Raw genomic sequence first — 27252 nt, forward strand, 5'->3', positions numbered from 1 at the left:
TGGGATGTCATTTCCTATGAGAAGTATGTTATCCATATACAATACCAGAAAGCTAACTATACTCCCACTAGCCTTGACATATACATAGGACTTGTCCTCGCTTCTCGAATATCCAAACTCTTTGACTTTCTCATCGAAATAAAGATTGCATATGCGAGATGCTTGTTTCAATCCATAAATGGATTTCTCAAGCTTACACACTCTATTAGGGTACTTTGCATTGACAAAACCCTCTGGCTGACACATGTAAACATCCTCAGCCAACTTTCCATTAAGGAAAGTGATTTTGACATCCATTTGCCATATTTCATAATAATGAAATCCAGTTATGGCTAGTATAACCCTAATAGAATTAATCTTCGCTACTGGTGAGAAGGTCTCATCATAGTCAACTCCCGAAGTTTGAGTAAAGCCCTTCGCAACCAGTCGCGCCAAATTTTTGTGTACCTTCCTATCCATGCAGTCATGTCTTGTCATGCATCATGCACGCGACCTTGTGGTCATGTAGTCGAGTTAATACACAATTGTTTTGGCCTAGCTTGATTTTACTTTGATAATGTTTAGGAATTGACTTCTTATTTTGCCTTTTCTCTTTATATTGTAAATGGCGTTTTCTCACACAATAATTTCTTACTTTGTGTATTAGGTAACAGTTTGGTTACGATGGTTCATGGGAATGACCTTAAATAAAAGCTTGATGAGCACATCACTAGCTATCAAATTTCTAGAGTTTTATTCAAAATGGTGCTATAAAACCAACTTTTTAGAGTATATTAGATTATCTCAATGACTGTGTGTTTCATGGTTTGAAAATACCGTTAAGGATTGTTGTTTTATTGGTATCAAACATCTTAAATATTGGTACTTCAATGGAGTTTTCTCTTGTCTTCTACTACATATCTTTACTTTGACCAATTTTGTCCTTTTCGTGATTTTCATTTCCTTGATACTTTACGAATCATAAAACTTTTTATATGTGGTGTGTCTTATTATTTTATAGCTTTCAGATGAATCGAGATTTTAACAAGAAAAAATAGGTAAGACTTCTTGTCGAATCCTAGTGGTTAACAGAAAAAAAGAAACAAATTTCAAAAATGATGCATTTTAGTCGCCATATTTGAATCCTCGTGGTTGAAATGTGGTAATCCACAGATGAGATCCATGGTGCAAGCATTTCAAACCTTGACACGTATGAAATATTACTATTGCCTTGTGACTTAAGCCCAATGTGAGATGGGATGAATAAATGGTACGTTTTACCATTTTTTTTCATGATACAGTATGGAGTATCAAAGAAACTACATGTTGTGTATAAGACAGGCCTTTTTTATTCGCATTCAAAATACATACATAATTTCTACTATATGGACACCTTTTCATCTTCTATTATTAAAAAATCTTGTAAATCACGAAAAAAAATGTTCCATGCATTCGCAAGATTACTTTATTCTGGACGTAAAGAACTTTTTTAACAAATATATATATATATATATATATATATATATATATATATATATATATATATATATATATAAAGGTTCAAATGAGAACCAAAAAAGGTTAACAATCGTAAGAACCTCTAATTTTAGATGTTTATAAAAGGTTTAGGGTGTTTATAAAGGGTTTAGGGCTAAACCCTTTATAAACATCTAAAGTTAGAGGTTCTTACGGTTTTTAACCTTTTTTGGTTCTCATTTGAACTACTCCCAATATATATATATATATATATATATATATATATATATATATATATATATATATATATATATATATATATATATATATATAACAAAAAATAAATAAAAAAACACGTGAATTTGCAAGTATAATCAATCTCGAAAATTTTTAGAAAATTTTCAATATATATATATATATATATATATATATATATATATATATATATATATATATATATATATATATATATATATATATATATATATATATTGGATGGAGCAAAAACTTTCCTTCAATCTTTTATTAAGTTTTAGTGTAACATTTCTATTAAATCTTAATGTATCATTTTGGTTTAATCACAATTTATTTTACAACTCGAAAGCAAAACCAAAAAACCTAAAAATTTAGAAATTGAATAAAAAACCTCTAAAACGAACTGAAAAGATGCATGCAAAGACCGCAAGCCTAGAACGGTCCCAAAAGACAAGACCATAAAAGACTAGAATAAAAAAAAATCTCAACTCTAGTATGTCTCAGGACCGATCTGAAAAAAAAAAACCTTGACCGTTCTGAGACCGGTCCTAAAATGATTGGACTGTTCTAAGACCTACCTTAAATAAATTGGACCGTTAGATGTGAAGTCCCTTGTTCATAAAACGTCATATTGATGAGTTATTTTATGCCATGCATAAGTTTGGGTGTTTATTATGGATGTTATTGAGGATTTGGTCCGATTAAATCATGCAAAGGTGTAAAGTTGTCAATGCTACGTGTTAAGACATCTCCTTAGGGTCATATCTGAGTTTTGAAGTCCTTCTCTTAACCATTAAAATCTTTTGTGGGATTTTTGGCTCTTTGCTGTGTACGCTGGGGGTACATAGGAGTACACTCAACATAATTCGTGGTGTGTGCATCAACGTCGTGTATATTGTGCTTCAGCAGTCGGTACGCTGGGCGTACATTTTGAGTATGCACGGCATACTCCGATGGAATCCATTTTTGAACTTTTGGGCCTTGGGCCTTTTGGGGGTTGGACCATTTATAGAAGGGGTAAAATGGCCTTTTTACCCTTAGGGAGTTTGGATTATGGATTGGGCCTTAGATTTTGGGGTATTGGGTTAATTTTTCACTATGGTTTTATTTATTGTTAGTTGGTGCAAGCTTATACGGTCCAGCGACCCGAGCAGTTATTTAATTACCAGGGGATTGAGGTGAGTCTCTTCACTGTAGTAGTGGGTCAAAGGCAACAATGCTGGCCCACCGGATTAAGTTTGTAAGATGATTGTTGTCTTTGTGACACTTGCTGATATGTCACGTGCTTGTTGTCTTTGTAATTGATGCTTATATGCTTGTATGATTTATGTATTGACCTATATGGGCTCAAAGTCATTACGAACTTAGGGTTGATAGGGACTCGTACAACTACAAGTTGTTATATAGAGTCATTAAGGACTCAGAGTCATTAAGGACTCGGGATTGATACAGACTTGACACTGCCATGCGCTTTTACATTTGTGTGTGTGTGTGTATATATATATATATATATATATATATATATATATATATATATATATATATATATATATAGTATGTGGTATTTTCGGGAACTCACTAACCTTTGTGTATACGTTTTTTTTTATGTTTATGGTTTCAAAAACTTCCGGTTCGAAAGAGAAGGGTCCGACATGATCGCAACGCATCTACCCATATTTCTGCAATGTGATGATTTTGGGAGCGTACTCTGATGACTACGTTATTAAGAAAAACTTTTGGATGTTTGAATAAAAGATAATTGGTGTTTTGGTTGAATTAAAAATGAAATCTTTACCTCATAATTTTTGGGACGTTACAAACCTCAAATCCGGACAAAAAACCTCTAAACTGAACTGAAAAGACACATGCAAAGACGACAATACTAGAATGAAAAAGACCGGTCCCAAAATACTATACCGAAAAAGACTGGACTAAAAGAATCTCGTCGCCAGTATATCTTGGGATTGAAAAAACTGACCGTTCTGAGACCAATCCTAAAATGACCGAACCGTTCCAGCCTTAAAGAAAATAGGACCGTTCCAAAATGCATAGATTGTCTCTTCGAGGTTTTTCAAGCTATTATGTGATGTTTATTTTTGAAGTAGAAAAAGCACCAAAATTATTTTATAATATCCATAATTTTGCTATCCATTTTTTTAAATATCATCTACGATCTGATGGAAATATTGAAAGAAACAAAAATCCAAAAGAAGGAAAACATAAGAAAAGCAAAATATCAAAACTAGGTCGCAAAAACAATGAAGTGTAGCTCTTTCCTCATGCGAATCATAATTCATGGCGCCGACAAGTGCAACGTGCCAAGGGATATGGGTGCGTCAGTTTCTTAGTGTGTTAACATGAAAGAAAGATAGTCCAGTGGTGTTGCATGTTGACAACAAATCAACCATAGACATGATAAAAAAAGCCAGTGGTTCATGGGAGAAGAAAACACATAGATACAAGGTTTCATTTTATATCTAAATGTGTCTCAAATGGAGATATAAAAGTCACGTATGTGAGCAGCATGGAAGCAAGGAACAGAAGACATATATTGTCACAAAATCCATGGCAAGCAAGAAGTTTGAAGATATGCGTAATTTGTCAGGAGCGAAGCAAATAAAAATTATGGATTAAGGGGTAAAAGATTAGAATAATCCATAAGGTTTTTAATATAAAAAGGAAGAAGTAGAAGGTACAATCATGTGAGGTTGTCCTTAGCTATTTATTTTGTTATAATCAAGGTTGTCAACCAAGTAAATTTCCTTTTTTGTATGTTATAATGGAGTAGGTGGTAATGTTAATGATCATCACTAGCCCAATAGAACAAATATTATTTAGAAGACTTTAGCTTGTTCTAGAATGCTCTAGAAGATTCTAGAACATTATGGAAGACTATGGAAGACTCTGGAATATACCAGAAGAGTCTAGAATACTCTAGAACGACATGTAAGACCCTGGAAGGATATGGATCATTCTAGAAGACACTGGAGCAACCTAGACCTCTCCAGAACATGGTAGAACGTTCTAGAAACATATGGAAGCATGTAGAGTATGTTAGATAGTTCTAGAGTTATCTAGTATGTAGTAAGTGTATGCTAGTATCTAGAACCTTCCTAAGAGGCCTATAAATAGGTATGTAGCTCATTTTCTCCAAACCATCCAAGAAAGCCTCAAAGAGAGAAAAGTGTGTAGTCGTCTCACAAAGTGTAATGTCTTCTTAAGTGTCTTAATAAAAGTCTTGTTGTTTCCCATATAAAAGAGTCGTGTTCAACAATCTGGTATCGGAGCCTGGTTTCTTGATAGTGAGAACGAGTTATTCTCGTTGTATCGTGAGTAGTTTGTAACTCTGCAAGTTTAGTATCGAAACTAGCTTGTTTGGTATTACCGAGGTACTGCCAACACGATGGGTGATCTCCAATTCGTCGGAGGAATCAAGAAACTCAACAACAACAACTACAAAACGTGGGAAACATGTATGAAGTCCTACTTACAAGGACACGATCTATGGGAGGTCGTTGGTGGAAGCGAAACTACGCCACCAGAGGAAGACGTTAATGACGCCTTGTGCAAATGGAAAATCAAAGCAGGCAAAGTAATGTTTGCCTTGAAGACCACAATCGAAGAAGAGATGTTGGAGCATATTCAGGACGAGAACACCCCGAAAGAAGCTTGGGACACGTTTATGATGCTTTTCTCAAAGAAGAATGATACGAGACTACAACTTTTGGAGAACGAGCTATTATCAATCTCACAACTTGACATGACGATTGCTCAATATTTCCACAAGGTCAAGTCGATATGTCAGGAGATTACTGAACTAGATCCACAATCCGTCATTGTAGAAGCTCGAATGAAAAGGATCATCATCCATGGACTGAGGCCAGAATATAGAAGCTTCATTACTGTTGTACAAGGATGGCCCGTTCAACCATCACTTGTAGAGTTTGAGAATTTGCTGGCCAGCCAAGAAGCTATGGCTAAGCAAATGGGAGGCATCACTCTGAATAGTGAAGAAGAAGCACTCTACACAAGTAAAAGTCGGAGGAATTTCAAGCCACCTTCTAAAGAAGGATACAAAAATTCTGACAAAGGGAAGAGTCAACCAGGAACCTCACAACCATGGAGATCTCAAAAGACCGACAATAAGAGTTCTCGGGGGAGGAGGTTTGAAGGCAACTGCAACAACTGTGGAAAGTGGGGCCACATGTCCAAGGATTGTTGGTCAAAGAAAAAGTCTGTTGAAAGTAATGTCGTAACTTCCAAAAAGGAAATAGAGGATGAATGGGATGCTGAGGCATTATGTACCATAGAATAAAACAAGTTGGCACTCATGACAATGATGGGAGAGCGTATCAACTATGAGAATGACTGGATCATTGATTCAGGATGCTCCAATCACAAGACTGGCGATCAGAACAAACTACAAGACGTGAAGGAGTACAAAGGGAGTCGCATGGTACTTACAGCCAACAATGCACGACTTCCAATTTCTCAGATTGGAAAAACGACGATCATGCCTGGTAATAAATCTGACATGGTGTCACTACATAATGTGTATCACGTGCCAGGTATGAAGAAGAACTTGTTGTCGGTATCGCAACTAACATCATCAGTCAACTACGTCTTATTTGGCCCACAAGATGTGAAGGTCTATCGAGATATTAAAATATCAGAAAAGCCAACGATGGAATGACGGAGAGTGGAGTCCGTCTATGTGCTCTCCGCAGAGTCTGTCTATGTAGACAAGACTCGTAAGAACGAGACAGCAGATCTATGGCATGCACGGCTGGGACATGTTGGTTATCACAAGTTGAAGGTAATAATGGAGAAATCCATGCTCAATGGCTTACCTCAACTTGAAGTTAAAACAGATGTTGTTTGTGCTGGATGTCAGTATGGTAAAGCTCATCAATTACCATACAAGGAGTCAAATTTTAGAGCAAAGAAGCCACTAGAGTTAATTCACTTAGATGTGTTCGGTCCAGTCAAGCAGACATCAGTTAGCGGGATGCGGCACATGGTGACGTTCACTGATGATTATTCGAGATATGTGTGGGTTTTCTTCATGAAAGAAAAATCCGAAACATTCTCAAAGTTTCTAGAATTCAAGACAACGGTCGAAGGAGAAGTGAGAAAGAAGATTCGGTGTCTATGCTCAGACAATGGAGGAGAATACACCTCGGAAGAATTCAATCGCTATCTGCAAGAATGTGGTATACATCATCAATTCACATGTGCCAACACACCTCAACAAAATGGTGTAGCTGAGAGAAAGAATCGGCACCTTGCAGAAATTTGTCGAAGCATGATACACGCGAAGAATGTCCCAGGAAGATTTTGGGCTGAAGCAATGCAAACTGATACCCATGTGATCAATAAACTTCCCCAACCAAGGTTAGGTTTCATCTCACCATTTGAGACACTATGGAACATGAAACCTACTGTTAGCTACTTCCGAGTATTTGGCTGCGTTTGCTACATATTTGTGCCTAGTCATTTACGTAGCAAGTTTGACAAGAAAGCAGTCAGGTGTATATTTGTTGGATACGACAATCAAAGAAAAGGGTGGAGATGTTGTGATCCAACAAGTGGAAGATGCTACACTTCAAGAGATGTAGTGTTTGATGAAGCATCTTCATGGTGGTCCTCAGAGAAGAAAGTATTACCAGACTCGGAAAATATTGAAGAAATTTTATAACAAAAGATGGGGGAGCAAACTGCACATATTTGGTCAAGTGTTGATACACCTGAAGATCCGAACGACACTGATGTCATTAAGAAAGAAGTAACTCAAACAAGTGATGCCGGTGAAAGGGAGCCGCCGCCTCCACAACTTCGAAGGACGGAAAGAATCCGAAAGCCTAATCCCAAGTATGCTAATGCGGCCATTTTAGAAGACGATGTTAAAGAGCCGGAGACATATGAAGAAGCAGTTAAGAATAAAGCTTGGCAGAAGGCAATGGAAGAAGAAGTTACAGCCTTAAAGCATAATCAAACGTGGGAACTGGTACCATGACCAAGAGATATAAAACCCATTTCCTGCAAGTGGGTTTATAAATTAAAACGACGCACAAATGGATCAATTGAAAGATACAAGGCTCGTTTGGTGGCTCGAGGGTTCTCACAACAATATGGACTGGACTGGATAAATTGAGATGCGACAGATCAAGACTGATTTTATCTTTGTACATATGACTAGGTACCAAAAGTTTGTCTTCACTCAGCTAGTTCAAGTGAGATGGGAAATCATGAAAGGTAAAGCACTTGATTCTCACTATTCTTATAAACCATTATTCATTGTTTTCATTTGAATCCTTTTTTGTAAGCTTTTATACATTTATCAGAGAAAACCCTCTCAAAAGCCTGGTAAAGGCCATGTATTAGTTGTAACATGAAATTTAATTTGTTGCACAAACATTAAAAGAAAAGGTGGATAAGGGCTTAGAGGCTCATTTACATGACATGAAAAATCAAAATCCGTGTTCAATTCTACTTAATTTGACCATTGGAGTTTAATCTTTGGGGAAGTTAAAGAGTCTAGCCTTTTATGGTTTCGATGTTCATTGCTGATTTAATTATGGTACATATGAGTTTAGTATTTAACTAAGTCAAAGAGTATGGTCACAAAACAATGATGATCATGTTGTTAAGCTTGATACCCTGTTGTTGATTTGCTATCTGCCTAATTTGATTCATCAAATCCCTTAATGTTTTGGTTTTAATCTTTTTTTTTTTATAGATCATTCAGAAGCGCGCTGAAACGAGCAAAACAAGCTTTGCATGATTGCCGGTAATATACATAAATATCTATCCCTTTAGATAATGGTTTTAAAGTCTAATAGAGATTGAGATTTTAAGTTTAATACACAATTGTCTTCACCTTATGGGGACCAATTGTGCTATTTGAGTTGTAGCTTTTCTAGGATTCTTTTAATGATGAGGATGAAGATCAGAAGGGCATTGATGTCCATGTCCCGCCTTTTTTGGGTTGAAAATAAATTAAAATTTGCTCAGTTATGTCTTGGCATGCATAACGCACACGACCTTGTGGTCATGTAGTTGAGTTAATACATAATTTTTTGGCCTAGCTTGATTTTACTTTGATAATGTTTAGGAATTGACTTCTCGTTTTGCTTTTTCTCTTTATATTGTAAATGGCGTTTTCTCTCACAATAATTTCTTACTTTGTGTATCAGGTAAACAGTTTGGTTACGATGGTTCATGGGAATTGACATCACTTCTGTCAAATTTATAGAGTTTTATTCAAAATGGTGCTATAAAACCAACTTTTTAGAGTCTATTAGATTATCTCAATGACTGTATATTTCATGGTTTGAAAATACTGTTAAGGATTTTTGTTTTATTGGTATCAAACATCTTAAATATTCTCTTGTCTTCTACTACATATCTTTACTTTGACCAATTTTGACCTTTTCGTGATTTTCATTTCCTTGATACTTTATGAATCATAAAACTTCTTATATGTGGTGTCTTATTGGTTTACAACTTTCAAATGAATCGAGATTTTAACAGGAAAAAATAGGTAAGGCTTCTTGTCGAATCCTAGTGGTTAACAGAAAAAAAAAAGAAACAACTTTTTAAAATGATGCATTTTAGCCCCCATAATCAAATCCTTGTGGTTGAAATGTGGTAATCCACAGATGAGATCCATGGTGCAAGCATTTCAAACCTTGACACATATGAAATACTACCACTGCAATGTGACATGGGCGGAATAAACGGTAGGTTTTACCATTTTTTTTCATGATACAGGATGGAGTATCAAAGAAACTACATGTTGTGTATAAGATAGGCCTTTTTTATTCGCATTTAAAATATATACATAATCTCTACTATATCGACACCTTTTCATCTTCTATCATTAAAAAACCTTCTAAATCACGAAAAAAAATCTTCCAGGTATTCGCAAAAGAATACTTTATTCTGGACGTAAAGAACTTTTTTAGCAATATATATATATATATATATATATATATATATATATATATATATATATATATATATATATAACAAAAAATAAATAAAAAAACACGTGAATTCGAAAGTATAATCAATCTCGAAAACTTTTAGAAAATTGTCACAAGTTTAATATATATATATATATATATATATATATATATATATATATATATATATATATATATATATATATATATATATATATATATATATATATGTATATATATCATAGATTGAATGGAGCCTAAACTTCCCTTCAATCTTTTATTAAAGTTTAGTGTATCATTTCTATTAAATCTTAATGTATCATTTTGGTGTTAATCACAATTTATTTTACAACTCGAACGCAAAACCAAAAAACCTAAAATTTTTGAAACTTAACAAAAAAACCTCTAAAATGAACTGAAAAGATGCATGCAAAGGCAGCGAGATTAGACCGGTCGCAAATGACAAGACCGTAAATAACTAGAATAAAAAAAATCTCGACTCCAGTATGACTCAGGACCGATCTGAAAAAAAAACCTTAACCGTTCTGAGACCGGTCCTAAAATGATCAGACTGTTCCAAGACAGGCCTTAAGAAATCGGACAGTTACATGTGAGGTCCCTTGTTCATAAAAATGTCATATTGATGAGTGATTTTTTGCCATGCATAAGTTTCGGTGTTTAGACATCTCCTTAGGGTCACATCTGAGTTTGGAAGTCCATATCTTAACCATTAAAAGCTTTTGTGGGATTTTTGGATCTCTACTGGGTACACTGGGCGTACATAGGAGTACACTCAGCGTAATTCATGGTTTGCGCATCAACGTCTTGTATATTGTGCTTCGACAGTTGGTACGCGGGGCGTACATTTTGAGTACGCAGGGCGTACTCCCCTAGAATCCATTTTGAACTTTTGGGCCTTGGGCCTTTTGGGGGTTGGGCCATTCAAGGTTGGACCAGTTATAGGAGACGTAAAATGGTCTTATATCCTTAGAGAGTTGGATTATGGATTGGGACTTAGATTTTGTGTTATTGGGTTAATTTTTAATTATGGTTGTATTTATTGTTAGTTGGTGCGAGCTTATACGGTTCAACGACCCGTGTAGTTATTTAAATACCAGGGGGATTGGGGTAAGTCTCTTCACTGTACTCATGGGTCGAAGGCAACAATGTTGGCCCAATGGATTATGTTTGTAGGATGATTGTTGTCTTTATGACACTTGTTGATATGCCACGTGCTTGTTGTCTTTGTAACTCATGCTTATATGCTTGTATGATTTATGTATTGACCTATATGGGCTCGAAGTCATTACGAACTCAGGGTTGATAGGGACTCAACACAACTACAAGTTGTTATATAAAGTCATTATGGACTCGGGATTGATACAGACTCAACACAGCTACATGCTGTTATAATGTGGTATTTTCGGGAACTCACTAAACTTAGGGCTTACGTTTTTTTTTATGTTTATAGTTTCTGGTACTTTCGGTTCGAAAGGGAAGGGTCCGACGTGATCGTAGCGCATCCACCCATATTTCTGCAATGTGATGATTTTGGGATCGTATTCTGATGACTACTTTGTTAAGAAATACTTTGGATGTTTGAGTAAAAGATAATTGGTGTTTTGGTTGAATTAAAAATGAAAAATTTTAATTCATAATTTTTGGGACGTTACAAACATCAAATCTAGACAAAAAACCTCTAAACTGAACTGAAAAGACACATGCAAAGACGACAAGACTAGACTGAAAAAAGACCAGTCCCAAAATACAAGATTGAAAAAGACCGGACTAAAAGAATCTCGTCGCCAGTATATCTTGGGATCGAGAGAAAAAAATGACAGTTCTGAGACCAATCCTAAAATGACGGACCGTTCCAAGACTAGCCTTAGAGAAAACAGGACCGTTCCAAAATGCATAGGTTGTCTCTTCAAGGTTTTTCAAGCTATTATGTGATGTTTATTTTTGAAGAAGAAAAAGCACCATAATTCTTTTATAATATCCATAATTTAGCCATCCATTCTTTTTTAAATATCATCTACGATCCGATGGAAATATTAAGATAAACAAAATTCCAAAAGAAGGAAAACGTAAGAAAAGCAAAATATCAAAACTAGGTCGCAAAAACAATGAAGTGTAGCTCTTTCCTCATGCGAATCATAATTCATGGCGTCGACAAGTGCAACGTGCCAAATGATATGGGTGCGTCGGTTTCTTAGTAAGTTAACATGAAAGAAAGTTAGTCTAGTGGTGTTGCATGCAGGGACGGCTCAACCAGTTTTGGGGCTCTAAGCGAGTCAAAAATTGGGGCCCTTGGGTCTTTACTATATTAATGTTATAAACCCAACTCTTTTATATAGGCTTGAGACCCGTAATAATAAACCAAATAGTTTCTAAAGTTAAACCAGAAGTAATAGATTTTCAGATTATGGATTAATGCAATACCTGAGAATACACGATAATTGAAAACTCAAATGTGAAAACTCAAGTTTGTTACTGGCCTGTTCCAACCATGAAGGCCTAACCTCGACGCCTTGATTCTATAGTATATATATTCAGTAATCAAAAAAGATAAAAGAGGACATGAGAATTAACCTACAAATCAAAATAAAAATCTAAATTAGGTTTCTTATGAATCAAAATCCTTAACAAATTTTCAACTTGGTTGGTTTCCCTCTTCTTGGTTGATGCTTCAAAGCCAACCGAGCACACAATGACACACACACACATATATATATATATATATATATATATATATATATATATATATATATATATATATATAGATTCAACACACATATTGACAATTTAACATAGATTATACACACCTGTAATGGTGATTGGTGAACTTAGGACAAGCACATAGTTGCTATATTCGGGAAAAAATTAGTACAAGATAGTGACTAATTAGGTACCTTAAATCCTCTATCAGAATGATGCCAAGAACAACCAGTAAATAGGAGGGAGAAGAAGGAGTGTGTTGATGGTCGTCCTACACCAATGACCAATCTAGAGTACACTCAAAAAAGTTCTAATAACAAAAAAGGATTAAAAAGTAGAATCTACAATCAAAAATATAATTATTTCATAAAAATAAACCTAAATTTATGAAGGGTTAAACAATACCAATAGAGATGGTGATGACGATCGAAATCAAGAATCAGAGAAAAACAAGAAGGCAAAACTGCAAAAGGCTACCGGGCGTTGGCTTTGTTTCAGTACTTAGTCTACCACCAAGGCATTGATCGAATCAGACAATCGAAATCTAGAATGAAAGAATGGAGAAGGGGTTGAAGAAGAAGAACACTAGAAAAAAAAAGTTGTGTTTTGTGGAAATCGATCGCGTTTTGTGGAAATTGAAGTGTCGTCGGTTCCACCGATTTTTGAAAACCGGGGCCCTTTACAATTGGAGGCCCTAAGCCCTTGCTTAATTTTTTATAATGTAAGGCCGGCCATGGTTGCATGTTGACAACAAATCAACCATAGACATGATAAAAAAAGCCAGTGGTTCATGGGAGAAGAAAACACATAGATACAAGGTTTCATTTTTTATGTGATGTGTCTAGAATGGAGATATAAAAGTCACGTATGTGAGCAGCACGGAAGCAATGAACAGAAGGCAGATATTCTCACAAAATCCATGGCAAGCAAGAAGTTTGAAGATATGCGTAATTTGTCGAGAGCGAAGCAAATGAAAATTATGGATTAAGTGGGAAAAGATTAGAATAATCTATAAGGTTTTTAATATAAAAAGGAAGAAGTAGAAGGTACAATCACGTGAGGTTGTCCTGTTTATCTACTCTAGCTATTTCTTTTGTTATAATCAAGGTTGTCAGCCAAGTAAATTTTCTTTTGTGTATGTTATAACGGAGTAGGTGGTAATGTCCAGAAAAGTTATTGTATATTTATTATGTAAGTTTGAAAAGTAAGAAGAGAGATATCATTGAAGACTCAATTTTTGTGATAAATGTTTTCTCTCTTTTGTGCACACACATGAAAATTGAAAATAATCCATCTTCCTTTCATTTTTCTGCACAAAGTAAAGAGGTCATAAAGGGCAATAAACCAGCAGCAGGGATTGGTGGCGACGATTGAAGACTAGGTGGCGGCGATTGAAGCATACCAGATCAGAAGAGAAGGGCTTGGAGCGTAGGAAACGTAATGGGGTCGATTAGCTGATTTTTATTTCAATAACCACATCAAGGGTATTATTGGGATATCAAAGTAAAGTAGATGGAATGGTGGAATAGTGACCAATTTCATAATTTTATTGTATAGAAATACTAATAGAAACAAATAATCTCAGACAATTTAATTTCTCTTTATAATTTTATCTTATTAAAATTGTAAATGAGAAAAAAATTGATATTAAGAAAGGTAATATAATCATTTTATAACGTGACTGAAGAGTGCAAAAAAATAAAAATAAAAATAAATAAATAAAACCGAGGACCAACCTTTTAAAAGTTGGGCTCTCAGCTGCTAATTTGACTATATCAAAGGACCATTTCTGTAATCTTTATTTAATCTGAACAAGTGTTCAAGGTTTCTATGTACTCGGTCCAATTTGTTTTTTCCTGAAATACCCATTTCGCAGGGTTTATAGCTCATAGGTTTCGGACGTCTAGCGAATAGCTTAGTATCCAAACGATCGGAACACGCAGTCACAGTCCTCATCTTCTGTCGCCGGCAAGACTCCTTTCCTTCCTGAGAAATTGTCGTTGGATACTTATCTGTTACGATTTCAAGTTTTTTTTTTAATAGTTATTCACAATGTACAAATGATTCTAGATTTGTTTATGAGCATGAAATAGTTTCTGATTTTCGTATAAATGCTGGCTTATTGAATGAGTAATGTGGAAATATGGATTACGTTTGTTTTGAACATAGAGTTGATTCAACAGGGTTGTGTTATGCTTGAAGTTTGATTTTTTTGGGTTGTATTAATTAAGTTTGATTGTTAAATATGAGGAAGAAGAGGTAGGTCGATGGCAATTAGTGTTGCTTTTGAATTGTCCTGCTTTATTCTTCACGGTTTATAAGGTAACTGAGTTTCTACTTCATCTAGGAAGAAACTTTAACAAACTAGCTAGATGTACAGCTGCTTGAAAACTGTGCTAATGAAGAACAGATGGTTTAAGTTACTGTCTTATACAGATTTTGTGCAACAGATTTCCTTCCAATATTGTGACTTGTTAATCTGGAGCTTGACACAAAAAAAGTGGTGTCTTGTAGTGGATGCAATCAAGTGATCGTTGCTAACTAAAGAATAATATATAATTAGACAGTCATTTGTTTTAACTTTTACTGTTAAACTCAAGAACTACTGGGATATTTCATTGTTCAAATGTTACATCTCTTCAAGAAGCTTCTCCTTGCTAGTTTGACATTGTAATTTCAGAGTTCACTAACAATGGCACCAGTGCTTCTTCAAAAAGTTTAACTAGATATATCTTGATAGCCTTATCAATCAACTTATTCAATGTAGCTAACTTTATCATCACCTGCTTATGATCATGTCTTTATGGTTATTTTAGATTCCAGTAGTTCCTTCCATTTCCATTGTATATGAAGGATCATAGTTGGTATGTATGTTAGTATCTACAAATTTAGTAAACCCATAAGCATATGTGGTAAGCTTCGACAAGGCACATCACTAAAGGAAATTTCCCTATATCCGGTAAAATTTTGCGAAACTTAATTTATTCTTTTACGAGTGCCTAGTAATAAATGTGGTATAAATAGAAGCCTGCATTCTCAGATGCAACCCACTCCCTCTTTTCCAAACTCGGGCATTCAGTTCTAGGGTTTCAATGGCACAGTTGCCCAATGAAATGATTCAACTAATACTCATAAGGTTAGAGGTGAGGGATCTGATCCGTTGCAGGAGCGTTTCAAAGTTATGGAAATCTTGGATCTCTGAATCTAATTTCATCAAAGCCCATCTCGAACACAGTTATCTCCAGGATTGTGAAAAGAACAAAAAGGGAAACAGGAGAATTGCTATGTCTGCTTCGCGATGTGGTGATTGGATATATGACCCTGATAAAATCTTATCTGTCTGTCGCACGCGTCATCTACTTGGTTCTTCAAATGGTTTGGTATGCGTTTCTCCCTCTCGTACCGAATTTTTACTTATCAATCCTGAAACCCGAGAAGTGAATAAACTGGAAGAGCCCCAAATCCCTCAGGAGGGATATATGATTTATGGTTTTGGGTATGATTCGTCCAAAGATGACTACAAGGTGGTATTAGGGTTTAGAAAAGGTAGTAGTCATATATGTTTTCTAAAGTTTAGTTTAAAATCCAACGTCTGGGAAGTTATTGGAGATGTGAACTACACTTTTGTTAGTAGGGTTGGATTCCTTCACAGCGGCGCACTTCATTGGGTTGTTTGTCATGGTTCAGCTTATCAGATGCCGGTAATCCTTTCTTTTGATTTGAACGAGGATAAATTTGAGGAGATCCCACAACCTTGCAAATGGGCAGAGCATTTGGGGTCCATAAACGGTTGTTTGTGTGTATTTGATGTTCTCGAAGAAGTATGGATGATGAATGAGTACAATGTGAGAGAGTCTTGGGAGATTGTGGAGCCTAAAGACAAGATTAAGACAGAAATCGTGCACTGTTTGAAAGATTTAATGCATTACATACCAAATAAGAGGCCTTTATGTCTTAAACAACGTGTTGTCCATACTCCAAAGTTTATAGCGGCCCCTTTGTATACACCAAGTCTTGTATCTCCCCATATATTCAAGAAACCAAACAAAACCAAGCAGGAAACAAGCATCATCAAGAGTCGCAAGGTTGGTTCTTATTATCTTGTTTTTTGGTTTCCATCTATCTGTCCAATTGCGTTAGTTATACTGGGATATTATGCTTATATGTGAAATTCCATATCATCTTTATTATACTCATGATCATCAATATTAAAAGAGAAGATTTCATTTGTCCATGCGCCATACTAATTTCATATTGTGATTGTGCCTCTGATTTTATCTTTGTACATATGACTAGGTACCAAAAGTTTGTCTTCACTCAGCTAGTTCAAGTGAGATGGGAAATCATGAAAGGTAAAGCACTTGATTCTCACTATTCTTATAAACCATTATTCATTGTTTTCATTTGAATCCTTTTTTGTAAGCTTTTATACATTTATCAGAGAAAACCCTCTCAAAAGCCTGGTAAAGGCCATGTATTAGTTGTAACATGAAATTTAATTTGTTGCACAAACATTAAAAGAAAAGGTGGATAAGGGCTTAGAGGCTCATTTACATGACATGAAAAATCAAAATCCGTGTTCAATTCTACTTAATTTGACCATTGGAGTTTAATCTTTGGGGAAGTTAAAGAGTCTAGCCTTTTATGGTTTCGATGTTCATTGCTGATTTAATTATGGTACATATGAGTTTAGTATTTAACTAAGTCAAAGAGTATGGTCACAAAACAATGATGATCATGTTGTTAAGCTTGATACCCTGTTGTTGATTTGCTATCTGCCTAATTTGATTCATCAAATCCCTTAATGTTTTGGTTTTAATCTTTTTTTTTTTATAGATCATTCAGAAGCGCGCTGAAACGAGCAAAACAAGCTTTGCATGATTGCCGGTAACATACATAAATATCTATCCCTTTAGATAATGGTTTTAAAGTCTAATAGAGATTGAGATTTTAAGTTTAATACACAATTGTCTTCACCTTATGGGGACCAATTGTGCTATTTGAGTTGTAGCTTTTCTAGGATTCTTTTAATGATGAGGATGAAGATCAGAAGGGCATTGATGTCCATGTCCCGCCTTTTTTGGGTTGAAAATAAATTAAAATTTGCTCAGTTATGTCTTGGCATGCATAACGCACACGACCTTGTGGTCATGTAGTTGAGTTAATACAGAATTTTTTGGCCTAGCTTGATTTTACTTTGATAATGTTTAGGAATTGACTTCTCGTTTTGCTTTTTCTCTTTATATTGTAAATGGCGTTTTCTCTCACAATAATTTCTTACTTTGTGTATCAGGTAAACAGTTTGGTTACGATGGTTCATGGGAATTGACATCACTTCTGTCAAATTTATAGAGTTTTATTCAAAATGGTGCTATAAAACCAACTTTTTAGAGTCTATTAGATTATCTCAATGACTGTATATTTCATGGTTTGAAAATACTGTTAAGGATTTTTGTTTTATTGGTATCAAACATCTTAAATATTCTCTTGTCTTCTACTACATATCTTTACTTTGACCAATTTTGACCTTTTCGTGATTTTCATTTCCTTGATACTTTATGAATCATAAAACTTCTTATATGTGGTGTCTTATTGGTTTACAACTTTCAAATGAATGGAGATTTTAACAGGAAAAAATAGGTAAGGCTTCTTGTCGAATCCTAGTGGTTAACAGAAAAAAAAAAAAGAAACAACTTTTTAAAATGATGCATTTTAGCCCCCATAATCAAATCCTTGTGGTTGAAATGTGGTAATCCACAGATGAGATCCATGGTGCAAGCATTTCAAACCTTGACACATATGAAATACTACCACTGCAATGTGACATGGGCGGAATAAACGGTAGGTTTTACCATTTTTTTTCATGATACAGGATGGAGTATCAAAGAAACTACATGTTGTGTATAAGATAGGCCTTTTTTATTCGCATTTAAAATATATACATAATCTCTACTATATCGACACCTTTTCATCTTCTATCATTAAAAAACCTTCTAAATCACGAAAAAAAATCTTCCAGGTATTCGCAAAAGAATACTTTATTCTGGACGTAAAGAACTTTTTTAGCAAATATATATATATATATATATATATATATATATATATATATATATATATATATATATATATATATATATATATATATATATATATATATATATATATATATATATAACAAAAAATAAATAAAAAAACACGTGAATTCGAAAGTATAATCAATCTCGAAAACTTTTAGAAAATTGTCACAAGTTTAATATATATATATATATATATATATATATATATATATATATATATATATATATATATATATATATATATATATATATATATATATATATATATATATATATATATGTATATATATCATAGATTGAATGGAGCCTAAACTTCCCTTCAATCTTTTATTAAAGTTTAGTGTATCATTTCTATTAAATCTTAATGTATCATTTTGGTGTTAATCACAATTTATTTTACAACTCGAACGCAAAACCAAAAAACCTAAAATTTTTGAAACTTAACAAAAAAACCTCTAAAATGAACTGAAAAGATGCATGCAAAGGCAGCGAGATTAGACCGGTCGCAAATGACAAGACCGTAAATAACTAGAATAAAAAAAATCTCGACTCCAGTATGACTCAGGACCGATCTGAAAAAAAAACCTTAACCGTTCTGAGACCGGTCCTAAAATGATCAGACTGTTCCAAGACAGGCCTTAAGAAATCGGACAGTTACATGTGAGGTCCCTTGTTCATAAAAATGTCATATTGATGAGTGATTTTTTGCCATGCATAAGTTTCGGTGTTTAGACATCTCCTTAGGGTCACATCTGAGTTTGGAAGTCCATATCTTAACCATTAAAAGCTTTTGTGGGATTTTTGGATCTCTACTGGGTACACTGGGCGTACATAGGAGTACACTCAGCGTAATTCATGGTTTGCGCATCAACGTCTTGTATATTGTGCTTCGACAGTTGGTACGCGGGGCGTACATTTTGAGTACGCAGGGCGTACTCCCCTAGAATCCATTTTGAACTTTTGGGCCTTGGGCCTTTTGGGGGTTGGGCCATTCAAGGTTGGACCAGTTATAGGAGACGTAAAATGGTCTTATATCCTTAGAGAGTTGGATTATGGATTGGGACTTAGATTTTGTGTTATTGGGTTAATTTTTAATTATGGTTGTATTTATTGTTAGTTGGTGCGAGCTTATACGGTTCAACGACCCGTGTAGTTATTTAAATACCAGGGGGATTGGGGTAAGTCTCTTCACTGTACTCATGGGTCGAAGGCAACAATGTTGGCCCAATGGATTATGTTTGTAGGATGATTGTTGTCTTTATGACACTTGTTGATATGCCACGTGCTTGTTGTCTTTGTAACTCATGCTTATATGCTTGTATGATTTATGTATTGACCTATATGGGCTCGAAGTCATTACGAACTCAGGGTTGATAGGGACTCAACACAACTACAAGTTGTTATATAAAGTCATTATGGACTCGGGATTGATACAGACTCAACACAGCTACATGCTGTTATAATGTGGTATTTTCGGGAACTCACTAAACTTAGGGCTTACGTTTTTTTTTATGTTTATAGTTTCTGGTACTTTCGGTTCGAAAGGGAAGGGTCCGACGTGATCGTAGCGCATCCACCCATATTTCTGCAATGTGATGATTTTGGGATCGTATTCTGATGACTACTTTGTTAAGAAATACTTTGGATGTTTGAGTAAAAGATAATTGGTGTTTTGGTTGAATTAAAAATGAAAAATTTTAATTCATAATTTTTGGGACGTTACAAACATCAAATCTAGACAAAAAACCTCTAAACTGAACTGAAAAGACACATGCAAAGACGACAAGACTAGACTGAAAAAAGACCAGTCCCAAAATACAAGATTGAAAAAGACCGGACTAAAAGAATCTCGTCGCCAGTATATCTTGGGATCGAGAGAAAAAAATGACAGTTCTGAGACCAATCCTAAAATGACGGACCGTTCCAAGACTAGCCTTAGAGAAAACAGGACCGTTCCAAAATGCATAGGTTGTCTCTTCAAGGTTTTTCAAGCTATTATGTGATGTTTATTTTTGAAGAAGAAAAAGCACCATAATTCTTTTATAATATCCATAATTTAGCCATCCATTCTTTTTTAAATATCATCTACGATCCGATGGAAATATTAAGATAAACAAAATTCCAAAAGAAGGAAAACGTAAGAAAAGCAAAATATCAAAACTAGGTCGCAAAAACAATGAAGTGTAGCTCTTTCCTCATGCGAATCATAATTCATGGCGTCGACAAGTGCAACGTGCCAAATGATATGGGTGCGTCGGTTTCTTAGTAAGTTAACATGAAAGAAAGTTAGTCTAGTGGTGTTGCATGCAGGGACGGCTCAACCAGTTTTGGGGCTCTAAGCGAGTCAAAAATTGGGGCCCTTGGGTCTTTACTATATTAATGTTATAAACCCAACTCTTTTATATAGGCTTGAGACCCGTAATAATAAACCAAATAGTTTCTAAAGTTAAACCAGAAGTAATAGATTTTCAGATTATGGATTAATGCAATACCTGAGAATACACGATAATTGAAAACTCAAATGTGAAAACTCAAGTTTGTTACTGGCCTGTTCCAACCATGAAGGCCTAACCTCGACGCCTTGATTCTATAGTATATATATTCAGTAATCAAAAAAGATAAAAGAGGACATGAGAATTAACCTACAAATCAAAATAAAAATCTAAATTAGGTTTCTTATGAATCAAAATCCTTAACAAATTTTCAACTTGGTTGGTTTCCCTCTTCTTGGTTGATGCTTCAAAGCCAACCGAGCACACAATGACACACATATATATATATATATATATATATAGATTCAACACACATATTGACAATTTAACATAGATTATACACACCTGTAATGGTGATTGGTGAACTTAGGACAAGCACATAGTTGCTATATTCGGGAAAAAATTAGTACAAGATAGTGACTAATTAGGTACCTTAAATCCTCTATCAGAATGATGCCAAGAACAACCAGTAAATAGGAGGGAGAAGAAGGAGTGTGTTGATGGTCGTCCTACACCAATGACTAATCTAGAGTACACTCAAAAAAGTTCTAATAACAAAAAAGGATTAAAAAGTAGAATCTACAATCAAAAATATAATTATTTCATAAAAATAAACCTAAATTTATGAAGGGTTAAACAATACCAATAGAGATGGTGATGACGATCGAAATCAAGAATCAGAGAAAAACAAGAAGGCAAAACTGCAAAAGGCTACCGGGCGTTGGCTTTGTTTCAGTACTTAGTCTACCACCAAGGCATTGATCGAATCAGACAATCGAAATCTAGAATGAAAGAATGGAGAAGGGGTTGAAGAAGAAGAACACTAGAAAAAAAAAGTTGTGTTTTGTGGAAATCGATCGCGTTTTGTGGAAATTGAAGTGTCGTCGGTTCCACCGATTTTTGAAAACCGGGGCCCTTTACAATTGGAGGCCCTAAGCCCTTGCTTAATTTTTTATAATGTAAGGCCGGCCATGGTTGCATGTTGACAACAAATCAACCATAGACATGATAAAAAAAGCCAGTGGTTCATGGGAGAAGAAAACACATAGATACAAGGTTTCATTTTTTATGTGATGTGTCTAGAATGGAGATATAAAAGTCACGTATGTGAGCAGCACGGAAGCAATGAACAGAATGCAGATATTCTCACAAAATCCATGGCAAGCAAGAAGTTTGAAGATATGCGTAATTTGTCGAGAGCGAAGCAAATGAAAATTATGGATTAAGTGGGAAAAGATTAGAATAATCTATAAGGTTTTTAATATAAAAAGGAAGAAGTAGAAGGTACAATCACGTGAGGTTGTCCTGTTTATCTACTCTAGCTATTTCTTTTGTTATAATCAAGGTTGTCAGCCAAGTAAATTTTCTTTTGTGTATGTTATAACGGAGTAGGTGGTAATGTCCAGAAAAGTTATTGTATATTTATTGTGTAAGTTTGAAAAGTAAGAAGAGAGATATCATTGAAGACTCAATTTTTGTGATAAATGTTTTCTCTCTTTTGTGCACACACATGAAAATTGAAAATAATCCATCTTCCTTTCATTTTTCTGCACAAAGTAAAGAGGTCATAAAGGGCAATAAACCAGCAGCAGGGATTGGTGGCGACGATTGAAGACTAGGTGGCGGCGATTGAAGCATACCAGATCAGAAGAGAAGGGCTTGGAGCGTAGGAAACGTAATGGGGTCGATTAGCTGATTTTTATTTCAATAACCACATCAAGGGTATTATTGGGATATCAAAGTAAAGTAGATGGAATGGTGGAATAGTGACCAATTTCATAATTTTATTGTATAGAAATACTAATAGAAACAAATAATCTCAGACAATTTAATTTCTCTTTATAATTTTATCTTATTAAAATTGTAAATGAGAAAAAAATTGATATTAAGAAAGGTAATATAATCATTTTATAACGTGACTGAAGAGTGCAAAAAAATAAAAATAAAAATAAATAAATAAAACCGAGGACCAACCTTTTAAAAGTTGGGCTCTCAGCTGCTAATTTGACTATATCAAAGGACCATTTCTGTAATCTTTATTTAATCTGAACAAGTGTTCAAGGTTTCTATGTACTCGGTCCAATTTGTTTTTTCCTGAAATACCCATTTCGCAGGGTTTATAGCTCATAGGTTTCGGACGTCTAGCGAATAGCTTAGTATCCAAACGATCGGAACACGCAGTCACAGTCCTCATCTTCTGTCGCCGGCAAGACTCCTTTCCTTCCTGAGAAATTGTCGTTGGATACTTATCTGTTACGATTTCAAGTTTTTTTTTTAATAGTTATTCACAATGTACAAATGATTCTAGATTTGTTTATGAGCATGAAATAGTTTCTGATTTTCGTATAAATGCTGGCTTATTGAATGAGTAATGTGGAAATATGGATTACGTTTGTTTTGAACATAGAGTTGATTCAACAGGGTTGTGTTATGCTTGAAGTTTGATTTTTTTGGGTTGTATTAATTAAGTTTGATTGTTAAATATGAGGAAGAAGAGGTAGGTCGATGGCAATTAGTGTTGCTTTTGAATTGTCCTGCTTTATTCTTCACGGTTTATAAGGTAACTGAGTTTCTACTTCATCTAGGAAGAAACTTTAACAAACTAGCTAGATGTACAGCTGCTTGAAAACTGTGCTAATGAAGAACAGATGGTTTAAGTTACTGTCTTATACAGATTTTGTGCAACAGATTTCCTTCCAATATTGTGACTTGTTAATCTGGAGCTTGACACAAAAAAAGTGGTGTCTTGTAGTGGATGCAATCAAGTGATCGTTGCTAACTAAAGAATAATATATAATTAGACAGTCATTTGTTTTAACTTTTACTGTTAAACTCAAGAACTACTGGGATATTTCATTGTTCAAATGTTACATCTCTTCAAGAAGCTTCTCCTTGCTAGTTTGACATTGTAATTTCAGAGTTCACTAACAATGGCACCAGTGCTTCTTCAAAAAGTTTAACTAGATATATCTTGATAGCCTTATCAATCAACTTATTCAATGTAGCTAACTTTATCATCACCTGCTTATGATCATGTCTTTATGGTTATTTTAGATTCCAGTAGTTCCTTCCATTTCCATTGTATATGAAGGATCATAGTTGGTATGTATGTTAGTATCTACAAATTTAGTAAACCCATAAGCATATGTGGTAAGCTTCGACAAGGCACATCACTAAAGGAAATTTCCCTATATCCGGTAAAATTTTGCGAAACTTAATTTATTCTTTTACGAGTGCCTAGTAATAAATGTGGTATAAATAGAAGCCTGCATTCTCAGATGCAACCCACTCCCTCTTTTCCAAACTCGGGCATTCAGTTCTAGGGTTTCAATGGCACAGTTGCCCAATGAAATGATTCAACTAATACTCATAAGGTTAGAGGTGAGGGATCTGATCCGTTGCAGGAGCGTTTCAAAGTTATGGAAATCTTGGATCTCTGAATCTAATTTCATCAAAGCCCATCTCGAACACAGTTATCTCCAGGATTGTGAAAAGAACAAAAAGGGAAACAGGAGAATTGCTATGTCTGCTTCGCGATGTGGTGATTGGATATATGACCCTGATAAAATCTTATCTGTCTGTCGCACGCGTCATCTACTTGGTTCTTCAAATGGTTTGGTATGCGTTTCTCCCTCTCGTACCGAATTTTTACTTATCAATCCTGAAACCCGAGAAGTGAATAAACTGGAAGAGCCCCAAATCCCTCAGGAGGGATATATGATTTATGGTTTTGGGTATGATTCGTCCAAAGATGACTACAAGGTGGTATTAGGGTTTAGAAAAGGTAGTAGTCATATATGTTTTCTAAAGTTTAGTTTAAAATCCAACGTCTGGGAAGTTATTGGAGATGTGAACTACACTTTTGTTAGTAGGGTTGGATTCCTTCACAGCGGTGCACTTCATTGGGTTGTTTGTCATGGTTCAGCTTATCAGATGCCGGTAATTCTTTCTTTTGATTTGAACGAGGATAAATTTGAGGAGATCCCACAACCTTGCAAATGGGCAGAGCATTTGGGGTCCATAAACGGTTGTTTGTGTGTATTTGATGTTCTCGAAGAAGTATGGATGATGAATGAGTACAATGTGAGAGAGTCTTGGGAGATTGTGGAGCCTAAAGACAAGATTAAGACAGAAATCGTGCACTGTTTGAAAGATTTAATGCATTACATACCAAATAAGAGGCCTTTATGTCTTAAACAACGTGTTGACCATACTCCAAAGTTTATAGCGGCCCCTTTGTATACACCAAGTCTTGTATCTCCCCATATATTCAAGAAACCAAACAAAACGAAGCAGGAAACAAGCATCATCAAGAGTCGCAAGGTGGGTTCTTATTATCTTGTTTTTTGGTTTCCATCTATCTGTCCAATTGCGTTAGTTATACTGGGATATTATGCTTATATGTGAAATTCCATATCATCTTTATTATACTCATGATCATCAATATTAAAAGAGAAGATTTCATTTGTCCATGTGCCATACTAATTTCATATTGTGATTGTGCCTCTGATTTTATCTTTGTACATATGACTAGGTACCAAAAGTTTGTCTTCACTCAGCTAGTTCAAGTGAGGTGGGAAATCATGAAAGGTAAAGCACTTGATTCTCACTATTCTTATAAACCATTATTCATTGTTTTCATTTGAATCCTTTTTTGTAAGCTTTTATACATTTATCAGAGAAAACCCTCTCAAAAGCCTGGTAAAGGCCATGTATTAGTTGTAACATGAAATTTAATTTGATGCACAAACATTAAAAGAAAAGGTGGATAAGGGCTTAGAGGCTCATTTACATGACATGAAAAATCAAAATCCGTGTTCAATTCTACTTAATTTGACCATTGGAGTTTAATCTTTGGGGAAGTTAAAGAGTCTAGCCTTTTATGGTTTCGATGTTCATTGCTGATTTAATTGTGGTACATATGAGTTTAGTATTTAACTAAGTCAAAGAGTATGGTCACAAAACAATGATGATCATGTTGTTAAGCTTGATACCCTGTTGTTGATTTGCTATCTGCCTAATTTGATTCATCAAATCCCTTAATGTTTTGGTTTTAATCTTTTTTTTTATAGATCATTCAGAAGCGCGCTGAAACGAGCAAAACAAGCTTTGCATGATTGCCGGTAATATACATAAATATCTATCCCTTTAGATAATGGTTTTAAAGTCTAATAGAGATTGAGATTTTATGTTTAATACACAATTGTCTTCACCTTATGGGGACCAATTGTGCTATTTGAGTTGTAGCTTTTCTAGGATTATTTTCATGATGAGGATGAAGATCAGAAGGGCATTGATGTCCATGTCCCGCCTTTTTTGGGTTGAAAATAAATTAAAATTTGCTCAGTTATGTCTTGGCATGCATAACGCACACGACCTTGTGGTCATGTAGTTGAGTTAATACAGAATTTTTTTGCCTAGCTTGACTTTACTTTGATAATGTTTAGGAATTGACTTCTCGTTTTGCTTTTTCTCTTTATATTGTAAATGGCGTTTTCTCTCACAATAATTGCTTACTTTGTGTATCAGGTAAACAGTTTGGTTACGATGGTTCATGGGAACGACCTTGAATAAAAGTTTCATGAGCACATCACTGTATGTCAAATTTCTAGAGTTTTATTCAAAATGGTGCTATAAAACCAACTTTTTAGAGTCTATTAGATTATCTCTATGATTGTGTGTTTCATGGTTTGTAAATACTCTTAAGGATTGTTGTTTTATTGGTAACAAACATCTTAAATATTGGTACTTCAATGGAGTTTTCTGTTATCTTCTACTGCATATCTTTACTTTGACCAAATTTGACCTTTTCGTGATTTTCATTTCCTTGAAACTTTATGAATCATAAAACTTCTTATATGTGGTGTGTCTTATTGTTTTATAGCTTTCAAATGAATCGACATTTTAACAAGAAAAGATTGGTAAGGCTTCTTGTCGAATCCTAGTGGTTAACAGAAAAAAAGAAAAAACTTTTTAAAATGATGCATTTTCGTCCCCATAATCGAATCCTTGTGGTTGAAATGTGGTAATCCACCGATGAAATCCATGGTGCAAGCATTTCAAACCTTGACACATATGAAATGTTACTACTGCCTTGTGATTTAAGGCCAATGTGACATGGGCCGAATAAATGGTACGTTTTACCTTTTTTTTTTTTTTTTTTTTTTTCATGATACAGTATAAAGTATCAAAGAAACTACATGTTGTGTATAAGATAGACCTTTTTTATTCGCATTCAAAATATATACATAATTTCTATTATATGGACACCTTTTCATCTTCTACCAT

The 27252-nt window shown here is 34.7% G+C and overlaps 2 protein-coding genes and 1 long non-coding RNA gene across 3 annotated transcripts; all 3 read left to right on the forward strand.

Moving 5' to 3' along the window:
* Positions 1 to 7907: 7907 nt before the first annotated feature.
* LOC111896997 (uncharacterized) lies at positions 7908 to 9095 on the forward strand. The gene is made up of 3 exons (XR_002852062.3): positions 7908 to 7965; positions 8450 to 8500; positions 8907 to 9095. It is a non-coding gene; the product is annotated as an uncharacterized LOC111896997 (long non-coding RNA).
* A 4515-nt stretch (positions 9096 to 13610) lies between these two features.
* On the forward strand, positions 13611 to 17877 carry LOC111896902 (F-box/kelch-repeat protein At3g06240). The gene is made up of 4 exons (XM_023892869.3): positions 13611 to 16480; positions 16692 to 16747; positions 17232 to 17282; positions 17689 to 17877. The coding sequence occupies exons 1-4, from the start codon at positions 15488 to 15490 to the stop codon at positions 17690 to 17692; spliced, it is 1104 nt and encodes a 367-aa protein (XP_023748637.1). The 5' UTR covers positions 13611 to 15487; the 3' UTR covers positions 17693 to 17877.
* Positions 17878 to 22436: 4559 nt separating this feature from the next.
* Positions 22437 to 26740, forward strand: LOC111896976 (F-box/kelch-repeat protein At3g06240-like). Its single transcript, XM_023892952.3, has 4 exons — positions 22437 to 25287; positions 25499 to 25554; positions 26037 to 26087; positions 26494 to 26740. The coding sequence occupies exons 1-4, from the start codon at positions 24295 to 24297 to the stop codon at positions 26495 to 26497; spliced, it is 1104 nt and encodes a 367-aa protein (XP_023748720.2). The 5' UTR covers positions 22437 to 24294; the 3' UTR covers positions 26498 to 26740.
* The last annotated feature ends 512 nt before the right edge of the window (positions 26741 to 27252 follow it).

Source organism: Lactuca sativa, chromosome 1, assembly GCF_002870075.4.
Source record: "Lactuca sativa cultivar Salinas chromosome 1, Lsat_Salinas_v11, whole genome shotgun sequence".
In the NCBI taxonomy this organism is placed as follows: domain Eukaryota; kingdom Viridiplantae; phylum Streptophyta; class Magnoliopsida; order Asterales; family Asteraceae; genus Lactuca; species Lactuca sativa.

What these genes read in the sequence shown, in the direction of transcription:
- LOC111896902 (XM_023892869.3), top strand. Translation starts at nt 15,488, where the DNA reads ATGGCACAGTTGCCCAATGAAATGATTCAACTAATACTCATAAGGTTA. An exon ending in GCATCATCAAGAGTCGCAAG is followed by an intron (nt 16,481 to 16,691) that starts GTTGGTTCTTAT and finishes ACATATGACTAG; the next exon opens with GTACCAAAAGTTTGTCTTCA. An exon ending in GAGATGGGAAATCATGAAAG is followed by an intron (nt 16,748 to 17,231) that starts GTAAAGCACTTG and finishes TTTTTTTTATAG; the next exon opens with ATCATTCAGAAGCGCGCTGA.
- LOC111896976 (XM_023892952.3), top strand. Translation starts at nt 24,295, where the DNA reads ATGGCACAGTTGCCCAATGAAATGATTCAACTAATACTCATAAGGTTA. An exon ending in GCATCATCAAGAGTCGCAAG is followed by an intron (nt 25,288 to 25,498) that starts GTGGGTTCTTAT and finishes ACATATGACTAG; the next exon opens with GTACCAAAAGTTTGTCTTCA. An exon ending in GAGGTGGGAAATCATGAAAG is followed by an intron (nt 25,555 to 26,036) that starts GTAAAGCACTTG and finishes TTTTTTTTATAG; the next exon opens with ATCATTCAGAAGCGCGCTGA.